This window comes from Podarcis cretensis (assembly GCF_951804945.1).
Source record: "Podarcis cretensis genome assembly, chromosome: 9".
NCBI lineage: Eukaryota > Metazoa > Chordata > Lepidosauria > Squamata > Lacertidae > Podarcis > Podarcis cretensis.
Window position 1 is genome coordinate 79,668,035 of NC_137178.1, and position 20,078 is coordinate 79,688,112.

General features: G+C 42.1%; 1 protein-coding gene and 1 long non-coding RNA gene across 8 annotated transcripts in view; one reads left to right on the forward strand and one right to left on the reverse strand.

Annotated features, from left to right (window-relative positions):
• Window positions 1-20,078, reverse strand: part of PEAK1 (pseudopodium enriched atypical kinase 1) — a 79,404-nt gene that overhangs the window by 20,597 nt on the left and 38,729 nt on the right. For 4 of the 7 annotated variants that reach the window (XM_079991482.1, XM_079991485.1, XM_079991483.1 and 1 more), the window contains exons 2-3: window positions 12,999-16,220; window positions 482-678 (exon numbers count right to left, since the gene is read on the reverse strand). In XM_079991482.1, the coding sequence (XP_079847608.1) occupies window positions 482-678; window positions 12,999-16,111 (3,310 nt within the window). In that variant the 5' untranslated portion in view covers window positions 16,112-16,220. Of the gene's footprint in view, window positions 1-481; window positions 679-2,172; window positions 2,779-11,943; window positions 12,181-12,998; window positions 16,221-20,078 lie in introns of those variants that run through there. The other 3 variants (XM_079991487.1, XM_079991486.1, XM_079991488.1) reach the window with 3 other exon arrangements.
• Window positions 1-20,078, forward strand: part of LOC307224719 — a 215,602-nt gene that overhangs the window by 7,543 nt on the left and 187,981 nt on the right. The window lies entirely within an intron of this gene.

Consider the following 20,078-nt stretch of genomic DNA (forward strand, 5'->3'; position numbering starts at 1 on the left):
ATACAAGGCAAATGTTATCTTCAGTTAGAACTATGTTCAGTTGAACATTTGAAGCCCCATAGCATTGTAGCATTGACTTCCTTAAACCTTTCACATCTCCTTCTACATATACTCATTTAGCACCTATCAAACATGTTCTTAAAGTCATCTACATTTTTTATGGTATAACTATTGCTGAGGTCATTGCACATGGGGTGCTGGAGTTTTCATTAAAATGGATTTCAAATAAAATTTAACTCAAAGAGTACATAGAACATTTAAAAATTAAATCTTTACTTCAAAAGTTTGGGAGGCACAAAAAGTTAAGCAACAGTATTTATTTTTATGAGTTCTGAACACATATAAAGGTCTGTTTGTTCCCATAAGAACATTAAACCAATGCATATTCTCATAACCAGTTTTTCAAGTGAATGTGAAAAACTCAGACAACACATAAAGAAATAAGAAACAATATATTTCTGTGCTGATGCAAGGTGCTTACCTAAGTTACTATATGTAGCGCTGCAGGCACTCACATCAGAAGAATCTGACATTTCCTCCCTTTCCTCTTGTCCTTGTGGTATTTCGGGAGGGGACAGTGGAACAAGGGACGCATTACTGCCACTTTCCTGCTTTTCAATTGCAGATCTTGGAATCCGAGGGGAACCATTTTCCAGAGTTTGTTCATCAGGCACTTGACTAAAACAAAAGCAAAAGTTTCAAATGGACACCAGCAATGTAAATTCTTTAGAGGACTGCAGTCTCAGTTTTACTGAACTGACTCATGGTGCTGCAAAAAGCTGTTGTTTTGATTTTTTCAGAGTCTCTAGCTTAAAAGCTCCTGAATATTCAAAGATGTATCCATGTTCACTACCACATTAATGGTAGATAGTATTTAAAAGTATACAGTGGTACCTCGGGATGCGAACGGGATCCGTTCCGGAGCCCCGTTCGCATCCTGAAGCGAACACAACCCACGCCTGCGCATGTCGCCACTTCCGCGAATGATGTCATTTTGACCGTCTGCACATGCACGCGTGGCGAAACCCGGAAGTAACACGCTCCATTACTTCTGGATTGCCACAGAGCGCAACCCGAAAATACTTAACTTGAAGCACATTTATCCCGAGGTATGACTGTATATTGCTACCATTAACCAGTAAAAAAGAAAAAAAAAAAAGAAAAGGTTAGGTCCAGTATTTAACACTGGAGAGGTAAGCATTCAAAACTCCATAAAATGCATCCTATCACTCAAGGAGAAAAGATAAAGCAGTTCCAGATCTCAGTCAAGAAAACTGAATACACTGGCTCATTGTCACTTAGCATATCTAAACTAATCATGCAAAACAATAACATCATTTATTCCAGTCAGAGAAAGGCTGCAATCTTATTTAAAAATCTATATATACCAATGGTTCTAAATTATTGTCCAAAACAGGACATGGAAGTATACAGGGTTTATGCTGTATCTATGTGAAGGAATGATTTCCCATATGACTGGAAGGCAAGGTTTTATCATTAGAGAGTTGTCAATGTCAACATAAAATTGCAGCCTAAAAGTGGTTGATCGAAGTACAAAATGCAGCTCACAAGCAATCAACAAATTAGGGCAACCAATGTTTACATATTACTGAAACCACCTGTACATGCTGGCATAAATCATCCACAAAAGTTAGCAAACCTAGACAGAAAAGTGTTCCCCAGAAACTTGTCATGTTACTGAGCCTTTCATTACTGATGTCTGTTTTATCAACATGTGAAAAGCAGTGTAAACCACAACATATTAAGTGTAAAACAGTGCATACAGCAAAGGGTTAGTCTATGTAATTTTCCACATATTAGGACACATTCAAAAATCAAATCTGAGAAGTTGTAAATTCACTTTGGGAACAGAGGCATGGAGGAGACAGTGTTTATCAAACCTTATAACACCCCCCTTTTACTCACCAATAGATAGAGCTAGTCTTTCAAAACAGCCTTCCTCTGATAGCTGTGCTATTTTGAAACAAGGGTTCCTGTTACAGGATAGTGTCTCTAAAAACATTTTATTGATCGGTGAAGTACAGAATAGGCTCCTTTCTAGGCCCCCCAGATATGTGAAAATTTTCTACATATACTTTTGAGAAACATGCTGCCAAAGTAAATCAACAACTAGTAAGGAAGAAAATTAAAAAAGAAAGAAGAGGAACTCACCCACTATATTCACTCACACAGTTCCCCATTAAAGGCAATTCTCTCAGAGCCTTCTTGAGCCTTTGAATCATGTCTCGAAACTCTGGTGAAGCATTTATTCCACTGGGGTCGGGTGAGCTACAAGTTGTGCAAAGCTGTGAGCAACCAGGACTGAACTCTGCATAGGAATGATCTCACCTAGTGCACCTTGATGTTTACCTGCAGGGGATGGTCTGGGGAATGTGCCAGAACACCTCAGGAAAACCAGCAGAAGCCAAGCCAAAGCCGTGCCCTCTTAACCCTCTCCTGACTACAGCACACAGCTGACATTGTTTCAGAATGGTTTCTTTGGCCAAGTCACTTAAGAAGCTGACAAAGTCCAAAGAGCAGTTGCTATCTCCTTGGCAAAAAGAATACATATGAATCTGCTTTAAAAACATGGTCACAGAAACAGGGACACACATCGATTTTAGAACTGCAATCATGCGGCAACAGTCTTGATGGAAGGAGGAAACGTCTTCCATTCCCTGGTCAAAGTTGTAAAAAAAAGGGAGGGGTTCTGGAAGAGCCTCTGTGGGTAACATACAGAATGTGAGATTTTCAGTTCACCACTCAGCTATATACACTATACCATGGGTAGGCAAACTAAGGCCCGGGGGTCGGATGCGGCCCAATCGCTTTCTAAATCCAGCCTGCGGACAGCCTGGGAATCAGCGTGTTTTTACATGAGTAGAATGTGTGCTTTTATTTAAAATGCATCTCTGGGTTATTTGTGGGGCATAGGAATTCATTCATTTATTTTTTCAAAATATAGTCCGGCCCCCCACAAGGTCTGAGGGACAGTGGACCGGCCCCCTGCTGAAAAGGTTTGCTGACCCCTGGACTATACCCTTCATATCTCAAACTAACGTACCTGTTATGAGCATGTGTGTGTCTGAGGGAGAGAGAAATTATGGTTCAAGCCCCACATTGGGCAAAAAATGCCTGCATTGCAGGGGGTTGGACTAAATGACCCTGGTGGTCCTTTCCAACTCCAATTCTATGCATATTACCTTGAGCTCCTAAGATAAAAGTTAGCATAAAGATGCAGCAAACAAACAATAGTTATTTAATTTAATACCTCTATACTACAAATCCTGATCGATCTGGACTGGTCTCCCTGCAAGGGCAAATACAAGCATCCCAACACCCACTGAAGTAAAGGAATATCAATCCCAAAATAGGAACACAGGAAGCTGCTTTAGCTTAGGGGGTGGGGCTAGCCAGGTTTCTTTGTCCCACGTAAAGCCTCCAGAGGGGTGCCAGCCTGTGTGTGTGTGTGTGTGTGTGTGTGTGTATATATATACACACACACACACACACACGTATATATATGTGTATATATATATATGTGTGTGTGTGTGTATATATATATATATATATATTTCTTAAATCCACCAGAGATGCCAGAAATTGAACCTAAGCTCTTTGCATGCAAAGCTGGGAAGTGGGAAGCAGCAGGGACTGAAGAAGGAATGAAGAGCCTCCTCTTTCTTTCTTTCAAAACCAAAAAACCCCACAAGTCTTTATTATTTTCCAGCAACTCAGGACCAACAGTCCAGAACAACAAAGTTTAAGGGCCTCTCATTTATATTCTCTTTCAAACTATAAGAAATGTCAATCTGACATGCAAACTTCTCTCACTAGAAGTAGCAAAGACCTGTATCTACTAAACCTAAAAATGACAATTTCTGATTCAGGCACAAGAATCAAGCGAAGAGGAATGACGTTTTACAGGTGATATTAATTTTACTGAAAGCTTTAATCTCTTAGCAATTAAATGAGAGAAGTATGACAACTTTTTGACTTAGAATCATAGAACTGTAGAGTTGGAAGGGACTACAAAAGTAATCTAGACCAACCCCCTGTGTAATGGGTTAAGGGGCTGCTTGTGCGTAAATGGTTGAGTTCTCAACTCATGCAATCAGTTTCTAAACTCTCCCAGTCCGCGGAGCCATGGACGCATGGCTACCTCAATCGCTGGCAGAATCCGTCAGTGGGCGCTTCTGGAATTTACGCCAACATAAGAGTTCCTTAACGGAAACTCTCCTTCTGGATTCTCTGCGTGACAGTTTCCTGCACGGAGTAGGCGTCCCCAGCGGAGGTCCTGAAACCTCTCCGCTGTTCTCACTGGAAGTATCTTGGAGCCATCCCTCCGACTGAGTTTCTGCGGGAACTCTCTCTCTCCCCCTGCTGGTTCCTTCCTCAGCATCCGAGGGTCTCCTAGCCTCCTTGAGCCCTTCCACCACCTGACTCTCCAATGGCAGTTCCCTGACACCCTGCAATGCAAGAATCTTTTGCCCAACACTGAGCTTGAACCTACAATCCTGAGGTTAACAGTCTCATTATCTACTGACTGAGCTATCCCTTCTGGTAGCATCACATTTATCTTCCCTCACCCCCCTGCTTCTTCATCAAGTTTCTTGCAGGTGACAAATAGGTCTGTGGATAGACTCCTCCAATGAAGTCTAACCTTAAAAAATCTGATCCAGCCAAAATATACAAGAAACTGGATAAAACCTGAGAAACAGCCCAACCTCAAAGTTCCACTGCCTCCACAAATATGCAGCACGATGCATATCCCCTTTATATATAAACAAACATTATATATAATGCATATCCCCTTTTATATAATCCACCATTGCAATGATGGGCAATATCTTCAATTTATTGCTGGCCAAAGTGTCTTATGGCCATATGAAAAAATACCGAATGCTATGAATCGCTCAAAGTCCATCTTGACAAAGGCATATTCTTAGCCCAACATTGATGTAAATTTTAAAGTTACTATCATAAACCCTAAGCCTTGGATCAAGTGGTAAGAGCAAGCGTTTTACAGTGAATAAGGTATTGGTTGTGGACTCAATACTTGGATTCAAACTTTTGTTCATCATGAGCTTATTGAACAGTCTTGGGAAAATAACTTTCTGTTAATGTAACTACGGTATCTCACAGGGTTCCTGTTAGGACAAAAAGGAATAACATCATGCACCCCTCCATTATCTCTATAGAAAAAAAGAGAAATACATTTATATTATAATATTGTTCTTGATGTTTGTTGGCTATTCCTCCTGAAACCACGTATGCAAGAGAAGCACTGATTGACTGAGAGGAGGGGGAGGTAGTTAGTTCTGTTAGTGGAATAGATGACCTTTGATCTCAGACAGACCTCAAATGCTCAGTCTTCCTAGAAACAGTAGTAAAGAAAAGGTTCTTGGTACAGAACTAAGATTACTGTGTCGTCAGCAACCGACAGACTTCTCTCTTCATTTGCATGTTTGAAAGTGACAAGACAAGGCTTCAATGAAGACTTCAGAATGCGCAATGGCAAAACCTCTGCCTGCCAGAGTCCTAAATATATAAAGTAGCTGCAGGGGTGACAGTAGAAAAAAGCAGATGCCAAGGAAGAGGTGGGGCGAGGACCTTTGCTTTATTGCATTTGTTGCCAAACTTGCTAACCCAACTGAAATGCTAGCTGGAGGGAAGGGCACTTGCTCGGCACCCTGCACATGTTTGCTACCCTTGCTCCTTCTTAGGTAGTTTTCCAGTCATCTGTGCTCTCTTCCTCCCCACATCCTACAAGATCATGAGATCTATTGAGAGTTTGGGCAGGCATCTCCATTGCCAAGTCCTGCAGGAGCAATCCGCCCAATACCAGGGAAGTGCATGTCACATCATACGGCCCCAAAGATTGTATGCGATGGGCCCAATCACTGAACCACTGAACCAGTTACCATTTTCCTTCCTACATTCCACCTCAAACCAGCTGACGGTGGCTTGATAAACCACAACCCATGTTCTATCCTGATCCAGAGTGATTTTCCCCAAATCTGCTACAATGTACAAAGGTTTTGTGACAATTGTCACAGGTTTCTAAGCAGACTAAGCAAAGGGATTTCCAGAAGGTAGAAAGTTTTAAAAGGTCTTTTACAGTCTCAGTTCTGCATCACTCCAGCCACCCCTGGTCCCAAGTCAAGGACTCTCTTACTATCTGACTGCTAAATTGTAATATTTCTAGTTCTTGTGCTAATTAAGCCATATGGGTTACATAGGCACAGATTTTGCTTAAAACAGGATGGCAAATCCTAAATCACAGTCTAAAACAGAACATGAACACCATCTAAATCTGCATTTTGTTTCTACAAAATGTAAACATGATTAAAAGGGCACTTTGGGGTCTGTGTGTGGATTCTGAGTTCATGGACAAAGGGAGGATTCAAGAGAGATGCAGGGAATTTCTCTTGCAATTGCTAAGAGGAGGGTAGTTACAAAAACCCTTGAGAAGGAAATAATACATGGAAACTGTCTACTCTGCTCTTTAAAAATCCCATCACAGCAGAAATTAGCATCTTTCCAAACCTTCAATTAACAGTTGAATAGTCTCCAACTACAGATGGTGACAGCAGTCATGAAATTAAAAGACTCCTGCTTCTGGGGAGAAAAGCAATGACAAACCTAGCAATGACAAACCTAGACAGTGTCTTAAAAAGCAGACATCACCTTGCAAACAAAGGTCTGTATAGTAAAAGCTATGGTTTTCCCAGTAGTGATGTATGGAAGTGAGAGCTGGACCATAAAGAAGGCTGATCGCTGGAGAATTGATGCTTTTGAATTCTAGTGCTGGAGGAGACTCTTGAGAGTCCCATGGACTATAAGAAGATCAAACCTCTCCATTCTTAAGGAAATCAGCCCTGAGTGCTCACTGGAAGGACAGATCCTGAAGCTGAGACTCCAATACTTTGGCCACCTCATGAGAAGAGAAGACTCCCTGGAAAAGACCCTGATGTTGGGAAAGATGGAGGGCACAAGGAGAAGGGGACGACAGAGGACGAGATGGTTGGACAGTGTTCTCGAAGCTACCAGCATGAGTTTGACCAAACTGCGGGAGGCAGTGGAAGACAGAAGTGCCTGGCATGCTCTGGTCCATGGGGTCATGAAGAGTCAGACACGACTAAACGACAACAGTCTCCAACAGCTTTTGTTGACATCATGTCAGTTGGGGCACCTTTTCACTTTGGCCCAATTGTCTGAAATCAAAGGAGATCCACAGCAAACATGGTTGTTGACTGAGGCTTTCTCAAGAATGGAGTCCCAATAAAATCCAGCATCCTGCCTCCCCTTTCCTGGCAAAGTATTCCATCTACTTAGTACTCCGTCTAAGACCAAAGCAGGCATTTAAAGATGCCTGTGGGTTCACACCACACCCTCCAACTTCATCAGAGGTTTTAAGGGGAATGCTAGCCCCCAACTGTCCCTCCATATCTCCATTTAAGTCCCCCAGGGCTCCAGAGAGCCCAGGGGAATGACTTTCTGTGCTCGCTACCAGAAATAGAAGGCCAATTTGATATGCTACCTAATGAATTGTCAGTTATTTCTAAAACAGTAACTTATGCACTGTCAGGACTGGTCGTTGTCCTCTTCAGCTACCTTCTGAGCTCTGCTTCTCCATGACCAGCCACTCTCAAAATGGCGAAGGCGCCCTTCCCTTTGTTTTCCTGCTCTTTTTTCTACCCTCCTGGCTAGAGCTGGCCTGTATCTCCCCTCCTCCGAATCTGAGCTAGAACTTAACCCTTGCCTTTCCTGGGAACAGCCGGTCCCTCCCTGTTGTTCCTCTTGCTCCCTTCTATTAGATTCACTGCTCTCCTTCCCCCCTTGGGGAATGCTTTCTCCCTCTGGGAAACTGGAAACTTCTAACTCTTCCCTGACATGCACACAATGTTGCTCTAACCAACCTGTCTGAGATCCAGGTTTTATAAATGACTGAAGATTTACCTATGAAGCTGGAGGAACAATCAGAAAGGGATAGGAGGCAAAGATTTTGGTCTACGAGGCCTACCGGAGAATCAGGAAGAGGGGGACATGGTTCAATTCATTATTGACTGGCTATTCTCCCTGAATTTTAACATACCACTGTCCTCCAATGACACAGAGAGAGGACATGGGGGAGGCAGAAGCAGAACTATGCTAATTTGCTTTGAACACTATAGGCTCAAAGGCTCAATTTTCAGAGCACTACAGAATGTTAGAAACCTAAAATATGGTGAAGCTACCACTGAAATATTCCAGGATATCAGCCTGGCCACAGCTCTCCACCCTTACACATCAGCACTAAAAGAAGTGGGCAAAGTATATCAACGGGGCTTCCTTTTAAAGTTGATAGTCCAGCACAAAGGCAAAACATGGCTTGTGGGTGATAACCAGCAGCCTGACAACATGCTGAAAGAGCTCCAGTCCCAAGCAGCAGATGGCACTCCCCGCCAGCACCTCTCCTCAGCTCAAGTCTGCAAGAGCACCGTCTCAGGCTGGACAATCCAGAAATGCAGAAAGGAGGAAGGCAACTCCAAGGACAAAGTAAGAAATTTGTTTTGCTTTATTTCCTTATGTGTGAAAAGGATCTGGACTCTGCTCTAACAAGTGCAACAGTAAATGGTAAGAGCCCTTGTCCCAGGCTGGGAAGAGAAGATGTGAAGATTAGCAAGAAGCCCCTGCCTGTTCTGCTAATTGATCCTCGGTATCAAGGGAGGGACGCCACCACTCCTATGTTCCTGATGGCATGCAGGAAAGCCACCTGAAGATTTGTGTACATAGCTTTCAGTTTATGTCGTTTGATTTTCAAGTTAGAAGTGATGTATATGATATTTACCTCTTGCTTTGATGTATTCCTTTTTTATGTGGTAGACCAGTATTGTTTGTTATTGGTTCTGCTTTGTTTACTCAGGGATGTCATGCTATGAAAACTCAATAAAAACTGACACGATTGCCTCAAAGCTAATTCAAGTACAGTCGTACCTTGGTTTTGGAACAGCTTAGTTCCTGAACGTTTTGGCTCCTGAATGCCGCAAACCCGGAAATGACTGTTCTGGTTTGCCGAACATCTGATGGGGCTTCTGATTGGCTGCAGCTGCTTCCTGCAGCCAATCAAAGCTGTGCTTTGGTTTCTGAACGTTTTGGAAATCAAACAGACTTCCCGAATGGTTTCTGTTTGAATTCCAAGGTACGACTGTAAGACAGAATTGTGAAGGCTGCAAATGTTAAAGATTTGCAGTTTACATTTCACATAATTTTTTTTCCTTCCCCTAAAGTAGCAATGAATGAAAAAAAAAAATCTGACAACTCAAAGTATAACAAATATAGCATACACAGGTAACAAAACTATATGGCAAGAATATACACCCCATAAATATAAGTACAGTATCATGAGGTTATTCAGGTCTGATTCTATTTGCACAGATAATAATTTCTAGAAATAAGTTACTTCAAACACTAAGGGTGCAATACTATATACATTTACTCTACTGGGTTCATCCAACTTAGTATGGAAAATGCTGAAGCATATCTCAGTGTTTGTAATAAATCAGAGGTACTGATATTTTAAGGTTAAAAATCAGTTTTAAGGTTAAAAACCAGTTTCTGTGATGTCTTATTTCAGTAAAACATGGTACCGGTAATTTAAATTACCATTTCCAGCGGGGTAGTTATGTTAGTCTTTTGCAGCAAAACATAACAAAGAGTATTGTGACATTATAATGACTAACAAATTTACTATGCCACAAGCTTTTGGGGACCAGAGCCTGTTGGGAGTGTTGTGGGTATCAAGGAGTTAACACTGTGTGAAGTGGAAATGCTGACTCAGGCGGTATGAGTCAGCATCATGAGTGGTGGGGCATTGCCTAACTGATCTATAGCCAGTTAGGATAAATACAGTGGTATCTTGGTTCCCAAACTTAATCCGTTCCGGAAGTCTGTTCTAAATCCAAAGCATTCTAAAACCAAGGCACGCTTTCCCATAGAAAGTAACGCAAAATGGATTTCCAGACTTTTAAAAACACACACCCCTAAAACAGCAATTTAACATGAATTTCACTATTTAACAAGACCATTTCTGGGTTAGGGTTAATTTTAGGATTGGGTTGGTGTTAGGGTAAGGATTAGAATTAGGGTTAGGGTCAGTGTTGTTTTATGTTTTCTTGTGATTTTGATTCACTAGTGGTTGGTTTGCTTTTTTCAGTTTGTGGTGTTGCTGCTTTTTCATGAGTTTTCTGCTGCTCCAGAGAAGCGGGCACGGAGCAATGGATCCAAACTACAAGAAAGAAGATTCCACCTAAACATTAGGAAGAACTTCCTGACAGTAAGAGCTGTTCGACAGTGGAACTTGCTGCCAAGGAGTGTGGTGGAGTCTCCTTCTTTGGAGGTCTTTAAGCAGAGGCTTGGGGACGCAGGTGGCGCTGTGGGTTAAAGCCTCAGCGCCTAGGGCTTGCCGATCGAAAGGTCGGCGGTTCGAATCCCTGCGGCGGGGTGCGCTCCCGCTGCTCGGTCCCAGCGCCTGCCAACCTAGCAGTTCGAAAGCACCTCCGGGTGCAAGTAGATAAATAGGGACCGCTTACCAGCGGGAAGGTAAACGGCGTTTCCGTGTGCGGCTCTGGCTCGCCAGAGCAGCGATGTCACGCTGGCCACGTGACCCGGAAGTGTCTCCAGACAGCGCTGGCCCCTGGCCTCTTAAGTGAGATGGGAGCACAACCCCAGAGTCTGTCAAGACTGGCCAGTATGGGCAGGGGTACCTTTACCTTTACCTTTAAGCAGAGGCTTGACAACCAAATGTCAGGAGTGCTCTGATGGTGTTTCCTGCTTGGCAGGGGGTTGGACTCGATGGCCCTTGTGGTCTCTTCCAACTCTAGGATTCTATGATTCTATGAGTTGCAAGTTTGTTGGCTTTGTGGTTTTCTGGATAGTTTCAGTTTTAATTTTGAATGCCAGCTGGGGAGCACAAAGCCGCCACTTCCCAGCGGAGAGATCCCTGCCCCCACTCCTGCTTGCACGGGAGTAGGAGCTGGATGGGGCCAGCGGCGGAGGAAGCCACTCGGGTGCCTGGGGTGGCGCGCCCAGGGGTGTGGCGCACTGTGGGGCCTCTGGAGTCTACCTGCCTCCTCCCACTCAACCGCCCTACAGCTGGGGGGGGGAGGCAGTGGGTGGACCATTTGGGCAGCACGGAGCCTGTGTGCGCTCAAGCCACCGTGTCTCTCCAAGGAGAGACCCCCTGCAGGCCCCACAGTGAGTGCCACCTGGCATTTTGTCACCCCCCTCAGTGGTGACACCCAGGGCAGCCTGCACCTACCGCATCCCCTTCCTCTGCCCCTGAATGGGGCAGCTCAGCTGATGAGCGCCTCCGCTTCCCAGCTGAGAGATCTCCGCCCCTGCTCCTGCTTGCACAGGAGTAGGAGTTGGATTGGGGCTGCTAAGCTGGCGAGGCGCAGGCTCCATCACTTTTCCATCACTGGCTGCGTTCACCTCAATAGAGAAGTTTAAAGGAGCATTGTGTGGCAATGTGGAGACAGCCTGACAACTGCCTCAGCAGAAGTTTAGGGGCTCTCAGATGCAGCTGCTAGGCTACCTCCACCTTCGCCACCCCAGCAACTATTCCGCCTGGCTGCCTTCAGGTGGTGCATGGGCTCTGATGCTGAGGTGGGGGCTCCTTTAAACTTCTCCCCTCAAGGGAAGCCCCCAGCCGAGAACCCCTCACTGGAAAGTGTGACGGAGCCTGCACCTCCCCACCTGAGCAGTCCGATCCAGCTTCTACTGGATCTCTCAGCTGGGAAATGGAGGCTTCGTGCTCCCCAGCTGAGCTACCCCATCCAGCTCCTCCTCCCATGCAAGCAGGAGTGGGGGCACTCAAAATGGAAGTGTGGCACTGAAAAAGAAAGTGTAACACTCAAAACGGCCGAAAAAACTTTGCAAACCGGAACACCTACGTCCGGGTTTGCAGCATTCAATTTCCAAGTTGTTCATGAACTAAGCTGTTCGAAAACCGAGGTACCACTGTAGGTATGGCTGACTCCCCCTGCTGGCTTCTCCCGTGTATGTGATCCCTCCTGTGTATGATGATTCCTGGATGTAAGAAGATTGCTTTATGATGATGCAAGACTGCAACTTGAAGAAAGTCTACTTGAAATACAGCTTGACTCCTGAGTGCTTCATGGGGTACTTTCCGTCAGTCTGAATAGTAATAATAATTTAACAATAATTTTAGGCCACTCTGGGTGGCTTCCAGTACATATAAAAACATAATAAAATGTGAGACATTAAAAACTACCAGGGACAGGGCTGCCTTCCGATGTCTTCGCAACAGAGCCCACTTCATCAGATGCAAAGCCTCTTTATACATTTGATGAAGTGAACACTAATCATGGAAGCTTATAACATAATAAATTAGTCTGCAAGGTGCCAAAACTCATGGTTCCCGCCCCTCCCCAGCAAGTTAGGCCACGGTTCTGCTCCCTGTGTACAGACAAGAAAGAGGCTCTATATACTGATGCATATACCCCTGCCATTTAATCCTTCATCCTCCTCCTCCTCCTCCTCCTCCTCATCATCATCATCTTGCTGAGAAAATTAACTGACACACTCCTCTCCATCCTCCTACCCATGTTGGGTCACTATTCCTAGCTCTCTTATGAGCACCGTGTGTGCTGGGGTGCTTCTCATAAATAGCTCCACATGCTGCACTGCACCTAATGTGAGGCTGGCATGAAAGGGGAGGGTTAGGGTTCAGTTCCATGTGGAGTCTCTCTGCACTTTATTCTCCATACACAAATGGAGTTTTAGGCAGTTCCACCAAATCTACTGAACACTGGTGTGAAGGAACACAGTGTTAATAAATAGATTCCCAAAAACTTTGTGGTGTTACCATTAATGGAAATGGTGGAATTGTAAACATTATGTGTACATTTATTTAGCAGCCTTTAAATTTCTCACTTTTGGAAATATATAGCAAGGTGCATAAATTGTCAAGTGAAACCTTTATCTATTTTTACCTGAGAATTTCCTTTGGAATATTAGGTGGTGAAGAATGGCTCTTTTCTTCCAATACCTCTGAAGACTTCTCCCTCTCGTCTCTTTCGGATACCACAACTTCAACTGCTGGCTCTACTTCAGTCTTGTTTCGATCAGATTTTGCCTCCATCTTTGCTTGTTCACATTTAAACATAAACACAATTGAGGGTTTCTCACTTGAATCTGATTTTGACTCACTGAACCAATTATGCCGTTGAACAGGAGGAGGTGGAAGCATATGAATGACAGTTCCATCAAGACCCACCAGTTTCCCCTTTTCTCTTTCTCTCTCTTCCTCATCATCAGTCTTTCTGCGACGAAAGAAGCTCTTAAATGATATCCAACGCTTGGGCTTTGCATCAACAGCTCGCCTACCTTCGGAATGCAATACTGATTCAGCCTCTGTTGATCTTATGGGGCTCGTGGGTTTGGTCCAATTGCTGAAATGTCTTTGCAACACTTTGCTGGCATGATATGGTGAAGACGTGGAACGAGGAGGAGGAAATGGGGGAGTCTGTTCAGTTTTGGGATTTGTGGTATTCTGGGAGGCAGCCACTGGCTTTGAGGAATAGGCAACTAGTGACTTGGACAGGGTTTCCTTAGGCACCATTTCTGTGGAATTTCCTGCCTCACTCTCAGGACTCGACTGTGTGGTAAAGAGAGATTTGGGCCGCACTGGGACACTTTCACCTGTGTCTGCATCAGGAGGCAGAGAATACAATTCTTCCGCACTGCAAGACTTGGGTCCAGTCTGAGATACTTCTGGGGGAGACTGTGGAGGCTGGATAGAAGCCACAATTTGTGATAGTACTGTACAGGCATTTTCCCTACTTCCACTACATATTTCCTGTGTCTCTTCTGTTTTGGCCACAGGATCATGAAGAGTTCTTGGTATTTTTGTTGGGGAGCTGTGATCAGAGCTTTTGGATGAAGTCAGACCTTTGCCAAGACAGCTGTTGAACTCCTGAACCTTCTGAGCTACAGAGCCCAGTCTTCTCTCAGAGCTATTAGTTAACCCTTTAGCCTGGGAGAGTTCAGTAGATTTGCTAGTTATGTTTTTCAGAGCGGCATTTTCTGTTTCTATTTCTTCATATGTGTGGCTGATGACACTTGTGGTTTTATCTTTTACAGAGAGCTCTCCACTAGTCCCTAGAAAACTTTTATAGATTGCTAAATTGTCATATGCATTGGGATTGATTACAATAGGAACTTTGATTGCATTCTTACAACTTCTAGCATACGTTGGCTCATCATGAATAATGATTGGGAAGGGTGGCATGCCAGCATTATTGTAACTATTGAATTTTATTTCAGACAGGTTAGGAGATTTAACAGGGATTGTTTTTGTAGAAATATTGGTTGATGTAGGTGAAGCAGGAGCAGATTTGTGAATGTTCTTCCTTAAAGGTACAGAAGGTCCTGGTGTGTTGGGAATTAGTTCCACTTTAGGAATCTTTTGCCGTGGGCTTGTACTGGAAGTCCAAACTTCCTGGTATCTGACTGCACTAGATTTTTTAAGATTGGTGTTCACTTGCCCAGATAATACAGAATGAGGCGCAACCTTTGTACTTAGAGTATCATGTGAATTTGGATTAGATAGGGTACTTTTTGAATCACAGCTTCTCATTCGATTCTCTATACATTCATGGGTCATGGCTGCTGATACATCCACAATAGTGTATGGCTTGCATATGGGTTGTTCCATGTTTACTACCCTATAAGGTTTTGCTTGTTCTTCAACAGGGAGTAAACTTGCAGCTGATGCTTGACTTGGCATACCTGAAGGACTACAGCATTCTTGCTTATCACTTTGAACAGCAATCTTGCCATCCTTTTCTTCCAACCTAAGGGCAAGCACAGCCTTATGAGTCTCCAAAGTTTTGGTAGCAATTTGAGAGTTTTTAGTTACAACTGTCAATTGCTGATCATCACAAAAGCTTTTATATTCCTCCTCAATTAATTTGATATCTTTAGGAGTGCTAGGAGATAATCCACCATTGCAGAGCTTTTGAGAAGAACTGCTTGCTGTCCCAGAGCGAGACTCTTCAGTCAAAGAAGAGTCAGGAGACATGGAATCAGATGACACCATGCTTTGCATGCTTGCTTGCCCATAAAGAATCACAGTGTCATCTCCATAACCATTCAAAATTTCATCATAGCTATCATCATAGTCCACAGCACAAATCCTCTGGAGAGACTTGTTCCTTAAAGGCACTGTGTTCCATTTTTTGTCAACACAAAATCGGACAGGTGATAGCGTATTAGCCCTAAAGTTAGCAAAGCGTGGCTGTCCCCTCATGCGAATTTCCATTGCCAGCAGCTCTTCATCACTTTCATCCCAGCTCTCATGGTCTTCATGCATATTGCCAAAAAGCAGATCATCCTCACTCTCATCCTCACTGGAGAATTCTGGGTAACAGAAACGACCACCTTCATTACTTATTACATCAGTGCTTCCACTCAGAACAACATGCTTATTTTGCGAATCCTTCATGGCACCCAACATGCAACTTGGAGGGACCTTTCTTTCTAATGACTTTTTATAACAATTGTTTATTCTTCCCAAGAATGCTTCCCTTGAATTAATTTCATTTCCTGTTAGAGAAGACGACGTGTCCAAGCCTGCAATTTCCTTCAACATTTCTGTCAGTCCATTATTGTTGCTTGGAGCTTTACCTACACCATCACTATTCCCATAAGGCCTATGAACATGACCATAACCTTCAATTTCTTCTTCATTATTATTATTGTTATGTGGTTTTTTTTTCAAGACAGTCCTATTTTGGTTCCAGTCTGCAATTGGCTTGTTCTCGCAAAGATCTTGTGGGCTGACCTCGCCACATATACCCTGTCCATCTACTGTCATCATGGTGGGTTTCACAGCTATAGTGGGTTTTTTTGCCACAGGAGGTCGAAAATTTCCTGTATTTTTAGTACGTTGGTTGTTGCTGTGACTTGCATTGATTTTCAGATTTGTAGAGACGGGAGGTTTTTCAGAAGCTGGAGGCAGTTGGTGCAAGTTTTTTGGCTTGAAGCAGTTTTTACATTCACCAGGTTTCCAGACATGTTCAGTGAATGCATTGCAAGCAGACATTTTCCCAGGGCTAAGCACCTGACTCTCAGAAGTTGTTCAATGCATGGTAAGATCCTTTATTTGTTATCTTGCTTGTTCATCTTGTCTGTGTAATCAAATCCTGGTCATTCTAAAAAAGAAGAAAAAATGGCCATAAATGATCAATGAGAAGCTATTTCCTACTCAAGAGGTTATGTCTCCCAACCTGTAGAAGGAGGAACTTCAGAAGTTCTATTTACCCTTCCATCTTTCACCCAAACTTACTTCAGAGGGTTATTGTGAGATGAAACAGGTATACAGAGAACCCTGAGAAAGGGCAGGATAAAAAAAAATGTGTTTTAATATAGGAACAAACCAACACTTTATCAGCCTTCCCTAACCTGACATGACCATGGAATACATAATCCCAGCAAGAAGTACGATTTGATAAACTAACACTAGTTAGTTAGTTAGCCTATAGTGCAGATGGTACTTTAAAGTAGTCACTACTTTAAAGTAGTTACTGTACCACTTTAAACAGTTATGGCTTTCCACAAAGAATCCTGGGAGCTGTGGTTTGTTAAGGCTTCTGAGAGTTGTTAGGAAACATCTACTCCCCTCTAGGAGCTAAAATTTTCAGAGTTGCTTAAGTCAGTCCCTCCTTCGTAGAACTCTGAGATTTGTAGCTAAGCAACATTGTGTGTGTTGTGTGCTTGCTTCAAATGCAACCACATGGAGGCTGTTCCATGTGTCAACTATCTGTATGAGGGACACCCATGTAGTACCAGTGATTTTCAACCAAATCATTGTCTCCTCTCATTTCTGATGACATGATTAAAAATGCTGAAACCACATAAGAAGCTGTTTATACAAATATATATTGGATGGAGCAGCCTACAAGCAAGTTGTCTTTTAAGCAGCTGCTCACAAAGCAAGCTGCTTTAGAGAATAGTCAATCTGAAAATTAACTGCAATTTGTTTTTGTAATGACTAACCTCAAAGGAAAAAACCAAACATCAACTTATTTACGTCTAGAATTGTGTGGAAAAATAGAAATCTGTTTGACTGATTTGAATGAATATCACTTGAGCAGAGAAACTTTATTTATTTAGTGAAAAAACTATTCTGATGTTGATTTAGTGGCTGTCTCCTTGTGTGTGGATGTTATGCAATGCACACAAATTTACTGTAAATTGACAACTACATTACTAAATTGGATTTCACAAAATACAATACTGTTCAGAATATAATGGCAGTTGGCCTTTATCACACTGTGGTATGCAGCAAGTACAGGTAATGAAATCAGGTACTTATCTGTCACTGCATAAATACTAGATAGCTTTATAGTAAGTGATTAATTTTAATACTTAATAGGTAACCACTCCTACCAAACACCAGATGGAGCTGCAGTATAACACAAGATGAATGTGGTGGTTCCCTCACTGCAAGAAGTGAAGCTACAGAGAACCAGGCAGAGGGCCTTCCTGGCAGTGGCACCCTCCCTGTGGAACACCCTCCCATCAGATGTCAGGGAGATAAAGAACTACACAACTTTTAGAAGATATCTGAAGGCAGCCCTGTATCAGGAAGCCCTTTAATGTGTAATGTTTTATTATGTTTTCACATGTGTTGGAAGCCACCCAGAGTGGCTGGGGCAACCCAGCCAGATGGGCAGAGTAATAATAATAATATTAAATAATAGTAATAGTAGTAATAATAATAATAACAATAATATCACATGCAAGCCTTGGTTCACTATCTCATAAACAATCTTATAAGACAGTAGAACATGCATATTACTTTTAGCTGTTGCATACAAGATAATATTGCACACAATTACTGTATAAAACAATATGAATATAAGGTAGGCAAGTATGTTCTATATATTCTTGCTTCAAAAGTTTAAATTTAAGAAATTGCTTCCCAAAATATTGAAGATAATTAGGAAGACAGTTGAGAGAAATATTACTTTGGCTATCACCTGCTTTCAAGTAGCCATTGAAAAGCTTTTATCTGTTTAAAGCAGTGTCAGGAGACTAAAATGTCTTAGAAAATACACTAGCATAACCACCAAAGAATTTGAGTTCACAAGGTTTTTAAAGGACTGGTTGGCTTATATGTATGTGTTCTTTGCCTTGATAAAGCAGCCTTTGCTTCAACATCTTTAGAACCACTGTTTTCTACTAATCAGACTGTGGCAAAATGATGCCTTCCATTGGACTTCAAATTTTAAGACAGGTGCAAAAACTTAAGTCTTTTATGATCACCACGTTAAAATAGACAAAATATGTGTATTATGAGCAATGGGGTGTGGAGAGAGTATAGGGTTATTTTATTATTAGGCTTTCTGTCAGTATGCCTTTTACCATGTTCTTACTATGTTTTTATCATTGATGTTCTGTAATGTGTTTTTAATGTTGTACACTGCCCTGGGATCTTTTGATAAAGGGTGGAATATAAATTGAATAAATCATAATAAATATTAATTAGTTTATTTTTGGGTTGCTGTTTTGTTAATGTTACAATTGTTTTATAGATTATAGATGCTGCATTGATTTGTTAATCATAAGACTTTTGCTTTAATTGTGATGTTTAACTTATTTTATCGTTGTTGCTTTGTTAACAGTGTTTTTATACATTGTAATTGTTTCACTGATAATTTGTTAATTACTCTATATGATTTATGTTGAATTGGTGATGTTCTATTATGGTCTGTCATGTTACTGTTATTTATTATTTGTAAATTGCTTTGGGATTCATTTGAATGAAAAGCGGCTTAGAAATATAGTAAATCGGATCAAACTGCTTTCTCATGTCTAGGTGCCAAACAGTACTAAATGAATTGAGACAGACAGGAGAGAGGACTTAAAATCAGACTCAGTTTGTGGGATGAATACTTTTCATGAACACCCTTTGTTATTCATTAGGTGCCCTAATTTCAGTGGTGCTGATAGAATATTTCAAAGTGCTTTAGTTTTATAGCATTAAAAAAGCCTATCGGTATTATAGACAACGGAAGACACTAATGAATTAAATAACCTGAAGGCTGGCAGAGACAGCAAAAGAAATCCCTTGACAGTCCCCTTTGATGACAAACTTCCCTGTTGCTCAAAAGGGTAAAACCAGTTACAAGCAAGCAAGCAAGAACACAGCAAAATAAGAAATAACCTATTTGCAAACAATATCAACATGAATGTGGTCAAATTGTAATAATGCACTGCACAAAGTATAAGGATAGGTGTGTAGAGAACAAAAATTTAAAATTCTTTCATTGGGTTATTGGACCTTTCAGTGCATTAATTTGTGAAAGTTTTTTGTGTAGATTTTATTAACTCTAATGTAGGAAAATGTAGTCTTCCGAGACAAAAGTGAGCTATGGTTTTGAATACCAAAAAAAAAGAGTAAGATTGAGGAAAAAGTGAATACTGAACTTCTTCCTGTGAGACTAAAGACATCAAGGCAAAAGCTAGGGGGGGAAATAGCTACATTATATCCAGGACACACACACACACACGCGCGCGCACACACACACACACGGAGGGGGAGGGAGAGGGAGAGGGAGAGAGAGAGAGAGAGACAGAGAGAGACAGACAGAGGAAGCCTGAAATCTCCACTTGCTTACAAGCAATTTCTTATGTTCACTTCTCTTGGTATTAACAATTTGTCTAATGAAAGAGATACATGCAGCCTCTTTTTTCTTCTATGTATTTCAGGCACCATTTCTTTGTTCTGGCAGGTCCTCTTCAGATGTGTGCTGTCTGAATCACAACGAAGACCTCCTACACTAATACTTTATACCAACATAATCCAGTTAAAAGGAACTTAATTGGTGTGCACTATTCCCTGCAATTTCAGCATTCTAAAAATGAATAGTCTCCATAAGTACCAGATGGTGACATGCACTAATTAATCAGGCCAGCTCAATGAATGAGCCTATTAAAATGAATGTACCTATTAGGCATGTGTTTTCAATGCTCTCTGCTGCAAAAGCCTCCCTTTCAATGAATGC